Source organism: Salvelinus fontinalis, chromosome 13 (assembly GCF_029448725.1).
Source record: "Salvelinus fontinalis isolate EN_2023a chromosome 13, ASM2944872v1, whole genome shotgun sequence".
Lineage (NCBI taxonomy): Eukaryota > Metazoa > Chordata > Actinopteri > Salmoniformes > Salmonidae > Salvelinus > Salvelinus fontinalis.
In genome coordinates this window covers 38297551-38310924 of record NC_074677.1, presented here as the reverse complement: position 1 = coordinate 38310924, position 13374 = coordinate 38297551, and the positions used below count along the sequence as shown (strand labels likewise).

Sequence of the window (13374 nt, the reverse complement as noted above, 5' to 3'; positions counted from 1 at the left end):
TTAAGTGCATCACATCTGTATTACAAAACCATTATTCAGTGTTACAATGGACATCAATCAGAGGAAAAAATATTGTATATACTCCATATGTATTCTGACAGTGAAGCAAACCATTTTAAACGTGGCTCTATACTCCAGTATTTTAGATTTGAGAATGTTTCATATTAGGCGACAATACAGAATGCCAGCAGCGAGGGTCTGTTGTACAATTTAAAAAATTAAATACATTAATATATTTAGTCCCCCATTTGAAAAAGTCATAACTATTTGGACAAATTCACTTTAGTGTATTAAAGTAGTCAAAAGTTTAGTATTTGGTCCCATATTCCTCACACACAATGGCTACATCAAGCTACTACAAACTTTGATGCATTTGCGGTTTTGCCCAATAGGAACAGAATGGTGAATTCAGGGACCGGGATCGACTTGTGCCATTTTGGAGTCACTTTTATTGTAAGAATAGATCTTTCTGAATACTTTGACATTCATGTGGATACAATGATCATGGATAATCATGAATAATGATGAGTTACAAAGATCGTACCCCCCCCCAAAAAAATGCTAACCTCCCATTACTGGTAATGGTGAGAGGTTAGCATATTTTGTTGTAGCCTCTGATCAGCATCTCACTTATTATTCATGATTTTTCTTAATCATGGCATTATCACGATTAATCTAGAAATGTTCAGAAACATTATCTGTACACCTAGAAAGAAAATTAAACCAGTCCCCATTCAGTTATTATTGGGCAAAACATAAGCCACAGCACAACCAAAACAAACTGCACAATAACACTTTGACAAAAATGTACTTACTTTGAGATACGTGGTTGAATGCACTAGGTCGCTCCGGATAGGTGTGTCTGCTCTATGACTAAAATGTACATGTAAAAATGGGTCCAAATACCCAACTTTTGAATACACTAAGTGAATCTGTCAAAAAACCTTAGGACTTCAAATTATTTTCAGCTATGAAAACACCCTCAAAACAAAAAGTGATATTCTGTACTGTCACCTGATTAGAAAACAATTATTCTCAAAACCAAAATGCTGGAGTATAGAGCCACATTTTAGGAGACTGTATAAGCACACAAGCTACCTTTTCCATCACTAAACACATTAAGCGTGGATGACAATATACAATAGCAGTTTTTTGGAACTGTAGATTGTTACCACCACCTCTGTAGAGTTTTTCACAAAGTCTCTTTAAGTACCGTTGGATACTCTCAGGAAATATGAATCGGCTTGGGAACAGCTGTTAATCAATTGATCATCAAATTCACTTTACTAATCTTCTCAAGCATAGCACTGCACCATCTCGACAGACTACGCCTTGGTGGAAATACTTGGTTGTATATTAGTATGGAACGTGCAGATAATATTAATGGCTGCCAATAAATCATTTTCCTCTGATACGGCCACAATTAAAGCCGTGATTTGCAGCATCAGAATAAAAAGAGACCATAAACAGACACTTAAACCATTTCTGTCTGGGATTGTATAAACCTCCCTTTTCTTCAAGACCATGTTTCTCTACACACCAGCAAAGTTTTTATTTATTACAGAGGGACAGAGAGTAGATGAACACTGCAGACCAGGCATGTCACTGTTGATTTGTTTGATGGTTGTTAGCCCATGTTTTTACGGTTCCCATAGCCTCTCTGATGCGTATCCTTCCAGTTGTCCCAGTCTCTAGCTTTCTGCAAGGCCTCCTCATCGTCGTTTTCAACCCGCTTCTCTTTCTCTTCTTGTTCTCGCTCTTCTGCATCAAAGTCCTCTGAAAGGGAGACAAATTGTATTTGGTGAATGAGACAGGGTGGATATAAAACATGGTTGATGAACATTTATTTGAGTTTTCCTGAAAACAATTGGATGTACAGTTAACTGTAAATAGAACACTATTATGAACATCTCTATTAACCCTACCAGCGCTGCGTGGGATCCCCTGGTCTGGCAAGGCATTTTTCTTCCTGTGCTGTTCATACCAGTCATCCACTGACATAGTAGGTAGGCTGGGATAGCCTGCCCCAAATACTCTGAGATGAAAAATTACACATTAAAAGGGATATTTTGCTTTTTAGCATGTTAGACCTAATTTTCCACTTATTTTTAAAGTTGAAGCATCATCCAGACAGTTGTTTTGGTTAAAGATCCATTCCTGAGATTTCTTTGGCTGGTTTAGTTGCGTGCATGAGCCATATAGTGGCAGTGGTCAGACACACACACACACACACACACACACACACACACACACACACAGCAAAAAAAGAAACATCCCTTTTCAGGACCTTGTCTTTCAAAGATAATTAGTAAAAATCCAAATAACTTCACAGATCTTCAAAGTAACGGGTTTAAACACCGTTTCCCATGCTTGTTTAATAAACCATAAACAATTAATGAACATGCACGTGTGGAACGGTCGTTAAGACACTAACAGCTTACAGACGGTAGGCAATTAAGGTCACAGTTATGAAAATTTAGGACACTAAAGAGGCCTTTCTACTGACTCTGAAAAACACCAAAAGAGAGATGCCCAGGGTCCCTGCTCATCTGCGTGAACGTGCCTTAGGCATGCTGCAAGGAGGCATGCAGATGTGGCCAGGGAAATAAATTGCAATGCCCGTACTGTGAGACGCCTAAGACAGTGCTACAGGGAGACAGGATGGACAGCTGATCGTCCTCGCAGTGGCAGACCACGTGTAACACCTGCACAGGATCGGTATATCTGAACATCACACCTGCGGGACAGGTTTAGGATGGCAACAATAACTGCTCGAGTTACACCAGGAACGCACAATCCCTCCATCAGTGCTCAGACTGTCTGCAATAGGCTGGACTGAGGACTTGTAGGCCTGTTGTAAGGCAGGTCCTCACCAGACATCACCGGCAACAACAACTATGGGTACAATCCCACCGTCGCTGGACCAGACAGGACTGGCAAAAAGTGCGCTTCACTGACGAGTCGCAGTTTTGTCTCACCGGGGTGATTGTTGAATTTGCGTTTATCGTCGAAGGATTGAGCGTTACACCGAGGACTATACTCCGAAGCGAGATCAATTTGGAGGTGGAGGGTCCATCATGGTCTGGGGCGGTGTGTCACAGCATCATCGGACTGAGCTTGTTGTCATTGCAGGCAATCTCAACGCTGTGCGTTACAGGGAAGACATCCTCCTCCCTCATATGGTACCCTTCCCGCAGGCTCATCCTGACATGACCCTCCAGCATGAAAATGCCACCAGCCATACTGCTCGTTCTGAGCGTGATTTCCAGCAAGACAGGAATGTCAGTGTTCTGCCATGGCCAGCGAAAAGCCCGGATCTCAATCCCATTGACATCTTCCCCCCAGAAATGTCTGGGAACTTGCAGGTGCCTTGGTGGAAGAGTGGGGTAACATCTTACAACAAGAACTGGCAAATCTGGTGCAGTAAATGAGGAGGAGATGCACTGCAGTACTTAATGCATCTGGTGGCTACACCAGATACTGACTGTTACTTTTGATTTTGACCCCCCCCTTTGTTCAGGGACATATTATTCCATTTCTGTTAGTCACATGTCTGTGGAACTTGTTCAGTTTATATCTCAGTTGTTGAATCTTTTTATGTTCATACAAATATTTACACATGTTAAGTTTGCTGAAAATAAACGCAGTTGACAGTGAGAGGATGTTTATTTTTTGCTGAGTTTATATGTATGTATGTATGTATGTATGTATGTATGTATGTATGTATGTATGTATGTATGTATGTATACACACACACACACACACATACATACATACATACACACATAACCGTTCAAAAGTTTGGGGTCACTTAGAAATGATTATTTTGGATAGAAAAGCACATTTTTTGTCCATTAAAATAACATCAAATTGAGCCTAAATACAATGTAGACATTGTTAATGTTGTAAATGACTATTGTAGCTGGAAACGGCTGTAGTATGGAATATCTACATAGGCGTACAGAGGCCCATTATCAGAAACCATCACTCCTATGTTCCAATGGCACATTGTGTTAGCTAATCCAAGTTAATCATTTTAAACGGATAATTAATCATTAGAAAACCATTTTGCAATTATGTTAGCACATCTGAAAACTGTCATGCTGTTTAAAGCAGCAATAAAACTGGCGTTCTTTAGACTAGTTGAGTATCTGGAGCATCAGCGTTTGTGGATTCGATTACAGGTTCAAAATGGACAGAAATAAAGCACTTTTTTCTGAAACTCGTCAGTCTATTCTTGTACTGAGAAAGGAAGGCAATTCCATGCGAGAAATTGCCAAGAAACTGAAGATCTCGTACAACGCTGTGTACTACTCCCTTCACAGAACAGCGCAAACTGGCTCTAACCAGAATAGAAAGAGTAGGAGATCCCGGTGCATAACTGAGCAAGAGGACAAGTACATTAAATTGTCTAGTTTGAGAAACAAACGCCTCACAAGTCCTTAACTGGCAGCTTCATTGAATAGCCAGTCTGAGATATGGATTTTTGGTTATTACATGATTCCATATGTGTTATTTCATAGTTTTGATGTCTTCACTTTTATTCTACAATGTAGAAAACAGTACAAATAAAGAAAAACCCTTGAATGAGTAGGTGTCCAAACTTTTGACTGGTATTGTATGCATGTATGTACACACATAAAATTAGGTCTAACGTGTTAAAAAACGAGATATCCCTTTAATTACACATTAATCAACTATTTACTTCATGTGATATTTTAAGCAAGTAGCTATGTACTGTTGACAAGGGAGGTTGGACAGAGTACTTATTTTGTGAGCAGGAAAACGGCAATTGTCAGAAGGAGAAAATAAATGATACATTTGAGCAGTTGCCTACCGGGCCTGAACAGCATCTTTGGTGAGAATGAAGGGTTTCATGGGAGGCCTTTTAGAGTGTAATGGCTCTGCTGAACTCTGCACATGGAAAAGATACAGCGCATAAGAAAAACACACTCTTTCAATGAGACATTGGTGAATGAATGGCATTAGTTACATCTTCAAATCCAGGTACCTGTTTTAGAACATCCATCCTGGTCAAAATCTCAATTTCCTGGTCAATGCTCTCTATCTCCTCCAGGGATACAGCAATCCATTTCCTCACATTGAGGAGGTAAAAGTTTCGGACTATCTCGTCGTCTGCCTGCCCACTGTCCACTGCTGCCTTGATCTCTGATAGCTTGGCCTCTGTGTCCTTCCTCTGTTTGTATCTGCAGAGTATAATAAATAAGTTATAACAATTTGGGTGCAGATTAATTGCCATTATGAAATGAATAAGACAGATCTTTAATTTGATAAATAGGTGAGGGACATAACATATTTTAAGAGGTGCGTGACAGGTACTAGACCTTCAAGCATAGGTAGGTTGGCCTAAATTTGACTTGTGCAGCGCTCAATCAAAACAATGATTGTTCTAATTGTTAAAATTGTAATTGAAATGCAGATGTTTAATATACCTTTCTATCTTTGCCGCTCTAACTGTTGCCATCGCAATTAGGTCTGGAGGTTTGGGGGGCCCATTTGCAGATTCTTCTTCTGGTATGTCAGCAGAGTTTTCAATGATTTTGGGTAGTTCAAACTTTGATAAGTTATACTCCTTACATCTTTTCAAGAAGTCCAAAAAGTAACATCTAGCTATCTGAACGTGATCTAGTCGTTTTGCCAGGTTCACTTGCTTCATAGTTAGAGCCCCCAGGAAGGCAGGCAACATAAGATACTTCAGATCTGTGGTTGCTACCTCCTCCAAATCCTCATTTCGGCTGAAAAACAAACATAAACAAGATTAACCTTGATGATCATAACTATACATTAGAACTAGCTTATGATGTGGAGAAACATTGCAAACTGTTGAGCCTTCAACTGACGTTCCACCTTAAAATTAGATTCCAGAATGAGTACGGACACTTTCCTGATACACACATTTGAACGCACTGGACATGCAGCATCACCTTCATTGCATGGCCTTACCTTAGCTTAGGTTAGCTTGCTACTGGAGCTAGGTTGTTAGCTTGTATACGACAGCCTAGTAAAGTAGCTAGCTAAACGGTCAAACAACATTACGGTGGAATCTGTTTGTTATCTAGCTGTCCTCACAATTTGATACCTGTAAATCTGGCTAGTCGCCATTGCTAGAGAAGCAGTCTGTGTAGTTTGGTAGCTGCTGGGTAGCGTTAACGACGTTATTAACGTCACCTGAACAAGTCGAGTTGGGCCACCATTCGCGTTGCCACTTCAAGTTGCGTTATCCCACGCTTGATTTTGACCTGGATATGGGTGGCTGCGATGGGATCATTTGTGGTGTCCACCTCCTCATATAGTTTCCATCCTCGATCTAATAAATCAGATAGTTTAAGCGGTTCTTCTGACTGCATTAATGACATGTTAGTGCTTTCTACGGCTGCCATTTTCCCCCCAACGTTTTCGATGTAATGACTACTATCGGCTTCCGTATTTATTCTACGCTCACTTTATTTATGAGCGTAGAGAAGTTTACTGTGTTTTCAATGGCTGTTTTGACAAATGTCCTTCTGAGACCCAGCAATGCATGCGTGTCCTCTAATGGACATAATTCGTTTTTGGTCCGTATTTCTAAGGCCACACGTGCAGTGGCGATTTTAGCATGTAGCAAAGCCACTACATAACACAACATTACACAATACATGAATTGCACTATAATGGTGACAAACGGTGCCCACATACTGTTAGAGCCTAAATTAAGCTGTCCCAACAGCAGAGTTTTCTCTTCAGCACAATGGAGTGAATCCTTACCACCGCTACACCTGGCTATAAGCGGAGCCTTAATTGTCTGGCAGCGAAAAAGTTAATTCAGCCTCATTTACTGCCTTTAAAAAAAACATAACTGACTTGCTTGAACAAATGTTGTTCCTACTGACGATTGACATGTACAAACTATGGCATACGGGAATGATGAGCGGATAAGAGGCAATCCATAATTTCAATGAAGACATTAATGAGCGAGCTAAGACAGACGTAGTCAATATAACTATTTCTTCAGCACTTTTTAAAATGTACAGAGACAGAATTCAGAACATGGCCAATTCTTACAGTATTCTCCCTGTACACCAAGTCAGAACTTTAGGATAAATAAAGGTGGCATATAATTAGACAATGAAAGCTCTTACAATATTTGATAATGACATTTCTCTAAAGCAAGCTATAGGCTACGTGTGCACCACCAAGTCAGAACACCAAGGAACTAGAAACTCTCAACCTGCTCCACTACAGCCCCATCGATGTGAATGGGGGTGTGTTCGGCCCTCCATTTCCTGTAGTCCACGATCAGCTCCTTTGTCTTGCTTACGTTGAGGGAGAGGTTGTTGTCCTGGCACCACATTGCCAGGTCTCTGACCTCCCTATAGGCTGTCTCTTCATTACTGCACGGCAAGCGGTACCGGAGCCCCAAGTCTAGGTCCAAAAGGCTCCTTAACAGCTTCTACCCCCAAGCCATAAGACTGCTGAACAATTAATCAAATGGCGACCCAGACAATTTACTTTGACCCCACCCCTCTGTTTTTACACTGCTGCTACTCGCTATTTATTATCTATTGTATGCATAGTCACTTTACCCTACCTATATGTACAAATTACCTCAACTACCCTGCACCCCCGCACATTGACTCGGTACCGGTATCCCCTGTATATAGCCTCGTTATTGTTATTTTATTGTGCTACTTTTTATTTAATTTTTTACATTAGTTTATTTAGTAAATATTTTCTTAAACTCTATTTCTTGAACTGCATTGTTGGTTAAGGGCTTATAAGTAAGCATTTCACGGTAAGGTCTACCTACACCTGTTGTAATCGAGGCATGTGACAAATAACATTTGATTTGATCTACCCCACTTTTCAAACAAACATCAAAACGTTTTTTCCGTTTCTGTCATCTGGGAGGAAATAAGAGGCTCAGCATAAACAAGGCTCTACAAGTGCAATTAATCTACTGGTTCCCATGGCCTATGTTTTGCTCTGGGACAGTGGTCCTCTGGAAGTCCCATGAAGATGAACTGTGATTTTTTTTAACCAGTATATGAAAAACTAGTAAGTCATTTGAAACAGTATAATGGAATAGTGCCTAGTGAAGTTCATTGCAGCAAATGTGCAACATGTCCCTCTCAATGCATCCCCCTCCCCATAGTGTAGGCAGAGCTAATTAGGTAGTAAGTCTACCCTTTCCACCGTACTGCAGTCTATACAATTCTATTCAATTTTAATCAAAGATTGCACACTGTTTAGTTTTTTCTTTCTGTAATTAGCTCCTCAACACGGCAGGCTAAAAGAAAACATGAGTTTATTTTGGAGGCAGCAAGAATTTAAACACCTGTTTATTTTGTAAATAGTCTCCATGGCTGCGTGGGAGGGTTTCAAAACATGTGAAAGACTAACAACAGCCCTATTGTAAATACTTGTCCACACATTTCCACCAAAATAGGACCTATGTGCTGCAACCATCAATCATATATGAAATACTCCAACACAGAAAGATAACCTTTGACCACTGACAAATTCCATATAATTTAGTTTGACAGTATATATGTAATCTTCTTGTTTATAATAGTATCTTTAAAAGAAAATAAATAATGATGAGGCAGCTGAGGCACTTGCCTTAAATCTTTCCCTGAGATTGAAGTACCACTATTGACCTTTTAGCCACTGTGGATGGTATAAAAACAGCTTGAGCCTGATATTCTGTAGAAAGAATGAAAGTGTGGATTTGCTATTGTGTCATGTTACTACAGCCTCTGCTGCATAAATACTACTATTACTATTTGGTTTGCCAAAGGCAAATTAGGCCTACAAGTTTAGCAACACCTGCCATTGGCAGTCTCATACACAGATGGTTAAAACTTAACAAGACACATGTAACATTTTTTGTGTAGTTTTTAATAGAAATAAATATAAAATTGCACTTATGTACATCAACATCCCTAATGTATTAATAAAAACAAAAAATACAGCTAAAATGTATTCTGTATGCCAATGATCAGAATGTACCTAAACTGAGGAGTATATGGCATTAGCCCCTTTTGACTAAACTGGACATTCAAATTAGATCAATCAGCTATTCTGCCTCTCATTGGCAATTTAGTTAATGAGTAAGATGTAAATTATTAAAAGCTTTTCAGTGTCAGTTGAACAACTTAAAGCTGACTGGACGGTTTGCATTTAGGGTACCTCCTATGTCATCAATTCAACCAATCTTCTATTGAGGAACATATTACTAATAAAGCATGAATAGCTAACAGCTCCCAATCAATCACATTTTCTCTTCAAGTAACACAATATTTTTCACAGTAGTGCCCTCCTCCAATCTCTTTAAAACAGGTAACAGAGGAGTCCAGATCCATCTGCTTATCTTTGGTAGTGTATGTGAGTTGATTCTCTTGTTTTTTATTGTACTGTAGCCTGCAGACTACGTACTACTACACGGGGAGTCAGGTCAGGTGACCTGGGCCAGCACAGCTTGACAAGATATGGTGGTTAAAATAGTGCTTCATGTTCACTCAATTGTCTCTATGCAAAGTTTATTTGCATACATATCTCTCCACTGTCCTTTCACACCTCTTGCAGGTGACATAGCAGCACCAGTGGTACTTGCACTGGCATCTCTCCACAATCCTCTCAGTGAAGGCATTGTAGCCGCGACCACAGCACATTATATTGCAACTCCCACTGTCGTTGGATGTCTTATTGCACTGCCTGGAGACAAAAAAATGATGTTCCAATCAATAAACCTCACTATATAACTCAAAAATATGAATGGGAGAGAGGATCACCTTAAGTTCGATCTTCGAAGTGTCAAAGGTACAGTAAAAATGACAATTTCCACTATTACATTGAGAGAAACAAAATCATACCTGTTCTGTGTGCCGAGTGAACCATGTTTCTCATTGTGTGTGCAGTAATCCGGAGAGCTGACCAGGTAGACCAAATCACTCTCTCTCACTGGTCGAAAATCCAACTCTCTGGGGACCAACTGCTTCCTTGTCCCAAGATGACGATGGATCACCTTGGTGGCAGACAGGTACTTGGATTTAAGATCCATGGCAATGTGATTAATATCATGGAGGCCCTTCCAACATGTTTTGACAGAGCAGGACCCAGACACCCCGTGGCATTTGCAATTGGTCTCCTGGGCATCAATAAGTGCCTGAAAGTAGAGCAAAAATAATATAAAATGTGTTGCCACGTTCTGCAAATATTAATTATAGAATAGAATATGTTGTTTATTATGTTGTTGTTTTTTAACCCGTTAGCTAAACGGGAGTTCCATGAAAAACAATGGCACAATAACTTGTGCGTAATTATGCACGTGTATGCAACTGTTCATGTCATCGTGAAAATAAAATTCAACCATTACCTGTCTTCCAACTGCATTATTGTGCAAGTTCATCAGTCTGAACGGCTGAGAGCCAGATCTGCTGTTTCTCATCGGTGCATCAGAAAAGGCAGATCCCATTTGGAGACCATAGCGCAGGTTATCGCCACATCCTCCCCATTTGAAGTCGGGCCCGGCCTGTTCAGCAGGGGCTGGGGCGCACGAGCAGCTGGGGAGCTCTCCAGAAGAGCAGGCTCTGGCGATGGAATGACTCACTACGGCAGAAGCTAGTGAGAACACAAACGCAGACTCCCTGGTGCCTGCAATACAGTTAAATTAATGCAAGTCACAGAAAATCCCAAATCACATAATTTAATTGGCCACAATATATTATAACATTTTCAAGATAGGCCTACATTTCCAAAGTTTCTTTAGCTTACCCTTTGCTAAATCTGGTGTAAAACGAGGGGCTTTTTCAACAGAGGAACAGTTCCACCGCATGTCACCGAAGGTGTTCTGACATGTATTTTTGGTCATCTTGGCGGCGTGGACAATACTGTGCATCAACTCAAGATTTCGCCGACAAAGTTGCAATTGCTCATGGGCCAACGCGTCAAGCAGCTTGCAATGATTAGTTTGATTCCAGCCTAAAGAACTCCCATTTACAGTAAGTCCACTGAAAAGATACAAAACTCATCAGCTATTTGATATGGCATATAGATGTTTCAAATGAACAAATACAAGTCACGATTTTTTTTTCAATAAATCAAATACAATTTTATTGGTAGCGTAGGCTACACATATTTTGCAGATGTAATTGCTGGTGTAGCGAAATGCGTATGTTTCTAGCTCCAACAGTGCAGTAATAACTAAAAATACAACACAATACACACAAATCCCCCCAAAATAAAATAATTAAGAAATATAGAAACATTAGAACGAGCATTGGACATTATGGACATTATGGACAGTATATGAATAGAAATGGTGTGTACTGCAGTAGTTATATAGGATGAGCCTTGACTAAAATACAGTATATACATAAGAAGTGGGTAAAACAGTATGTAGACAAGGTAGCATAGTAGCATAGGCCTCTGCTCTGAATAGATAGCCCGACATTGAACACTGGCCACTTCATATAATGTTTATATACTGTTGTTTACTCACTATATTCTGTATTCTCATCATAATATACCTACTACTGTACATATCATTTTATTTTCCAAATTATATACTGTCTATACACACCACGTATTTATATTTAGGCTATAGTCCTATTATTGATTCTGACACTGCTCACTCTAATATATCTACTTTGGATTGTTAATTGGACTCGTTCTGACATTTCTTGATTTCTTTCGTTTTTTTGTTAGGCCATTTGTGTATTTGTATTGTCTTTTCTAGACATTCTACTGCACATTTATTTGCACCTGCTATAACACCTGCAAATCTGTCTACACGACCAATACACTTTGATTTGATTTGACCTATAGCTACACACGAATGGAATACTCACAGCCAATATATAGCAGCAGAGCAGTTCGCGTTCACAATAAATGTCAATAGAAATAAATCCATGTGGAATTTCATTGTAAACAAATGTGTGAATCCTCTGCCTAAAATGTACAAAAAATAAGCTCCAAACGACTCCTTTAGTAGTCCGATGTGATTATCCAGTGATAGTATCGTTTTATTTAGCCTATGAGTCTGGAGGTATGGCCCTACTATAAGATACAAGCCACTGGTGGCGTGACCTCAGCTCCAGGGAGTCTTCTTATGTCGCCGCGACGATAGCCACGCCCCATTAAATTGGCGATTTGTGAATGAACCATGGAATGAACACAGCTACACGGATCAAATTCTAATTTTGTGAATTCACGGGGATGGAACTGTAACCTATGCCTATTAGCAGTTATCCTTTATATATATCCTATGCATTTCAAAAGATGGCCCCTACATTTATGTTGTTGTTGTTATAATACTGGTTAGCCTATGTGCCATTAATCATGATTGATTAAACGGCAGCCATACAAAGTGTTAGACATGTAGGCTAAAGCGGGATAAAGCCAATCATTAATATGCAACACTTCTATTAACTAGCCCTGGCCTAAAGTCTTTTGAAGAGTTCCTTTGAAAACACATCTGCAACATTCTAATCTAAACTGTGTGACAATCTGACAACATAACCTTTGCCAGTAAAATATTCTCAACAATTTTACAATAATATAACATTTATGTTGGATATCTGTGTTTATATGATATCTGAAAGCCTATTTTGTAAACAGCCAATAAACTATGAGAATAGCCTTGGTAATTAGACTTCCCTAAATCGCTGAAATTGCGCAGATCCGTGATTGATGTCCAGATTACGCGCGTGTCATAATGACATTACAACGTTCTAACTATGATTTTAAATTGGACTACAGGTTTGCTTTTTTACAACTTTTAATATCTCGGTAGTCTAGGGGTATGATTATCGTGTAGGGTGCGTGAGGTCCCTAGTTCAAATCCCCGATGAGCCTTCTTTTTGCATGTCCTATGCTATGCATTGACCTAAATGTTCCTCAATAAATTAAACAGGTAGATTAGATGTAGGTATGTAAAGGTCTCGAAACCAGTTATGTTTGATCTACGTTAGATTAATGGACAAACAAAACGATTGATCCACCCTTGGTTTGTATATATTAACGACTGAACGGCAACGATTGACGGATTGACGCGCTAAACAATTAGCTCAACTAATCCAATTAACATGGGCCATTATCGAGGAACTAAATTATTCTTACAACCAATACAGGACAGAAGAATTGAACCATTCTCACAGTCTGATACTTCGATGCTATCCGTTTTCAAGTGTGTGTTTATGTGTGCTATACACATTAGTCTCCCTGATAGAATCACACTATAGCCTCCCTGAGCTGACAAGCTAAAAATCTGTCGTTCTTCCCCTGAACAAGGCATAACCCACTGTTCCTAGGCCGTCATGGTTAATAAGAATTTGCTCTTAACTGACTTGCCTAGTTAAATAAATGTTAAATAAA

The 13374-nt window shown here is 39.6% G+C and overlaps 2 protein-coding genes across 3 annotated transcripts; both read right to left on the bottom strand.

The window, feature by feature from the left end:
• On the bottom strand, positions 1-6503 carry LOC129868621 (immunoglobulin-binding protein 1-like). 2 transcript variants are annotated; one of them, XM_055942755.1, is made up of 6 exons: positions 6190-6503; positions 5454-5756; positions 5012-5207; positions 4838-4914; positions 1926-2035; positions 1-1776 (listed from the first exon to the last, which is right to left on the bottom strand). In XM_055942755.1, exons 1-6 carry the CDS (start codon positions 6399-6401, stop codon positions 1628-1630), a joined length of 1047 nt encoding a protein of 348 aa, XP_055798730.1. In that variant the 5' UTR covers positions 6402-6503; the 3' UTR covers positions 1-1627. The 2 variants fall into 2 exon arrangements, with proteins under 2 accessions (XP_055798730.1, XP_055798731.1); XM_055942756.1 differs by lacking the exon at positions 6190-6503 and adding an exon at positions 6101-6185.
• A 2374-nt stretch (positions 6504-8877) lies between these two features.
• LOC129867796 (protein Wnt-11-like) lies at positions 8878-12096 on the bottom strand. The gene is made up of 5 exons (XM_055941297.1): positions 11850-12096; positions 10774-11009; positions 10376-10653; positions 9873-10165; positions 8878-9714 (listed from the first exon to the last, which is right to left on the bottom strand). The coding sequence occupies exons 1-5, from the start codon at positions 11921-11923 to the stop codon at positions 9540-9542; spliced, it is 1056 nt and encodes a 351-aa protein (XP_055797272.1). The 5' UTR covers positions 11924-12096; the 3' UTR covers positions 8878-9539.
• Between the last annotated feature and the right edge of the window lie 1278 nt (positions 12097-13374).

Bases quoted from the DNA above. Each gene is read 5' to 3' on its own strand.
- LOC129868621 (XM_055942755.1), bottom strand. From the start codon at position 6,401: ATGGCAGCCGTAGAAAGCACTAACATGTCATTAATGCAGTCAGAAGAA. The intron at 5,208-5,453 runs GTATATTAAACA...TATACTCTGCAG, and splicing joins AGAGCGGCAAAGATAGAAAG to ATACAAACAGAGGAAGGACA. The intron at 1,777-1,925 runs GTAGGGTTAATA...TCTCCCTTTCAG, and splicing joins GGGGATCCCACGCAGCGCTG to AGGACTTTGATGCAGAAGAG.
- LOC129867796 (XM_055941297.1), bottom strand. From the start codon at position 11,923: ATGAAATTCCACATGGATTTATTTCTATTGACATTTATTGTGAACGCG. The intron at 10,654-10,773 runs GTAAGCTAAAGA...ACTGTATTGCAG, and splicing joins TACACCAGATTTAGCAAAGG to GCACCAGGGAGTCTGCGTTT. The intron at 10,166-10,375 runs GTAATGGTTGAA...CTCTACTTTCAG, and splicing joins ATAATGCAGTTGGAAGACAG to GCACTTATTGATGCCCAGGA.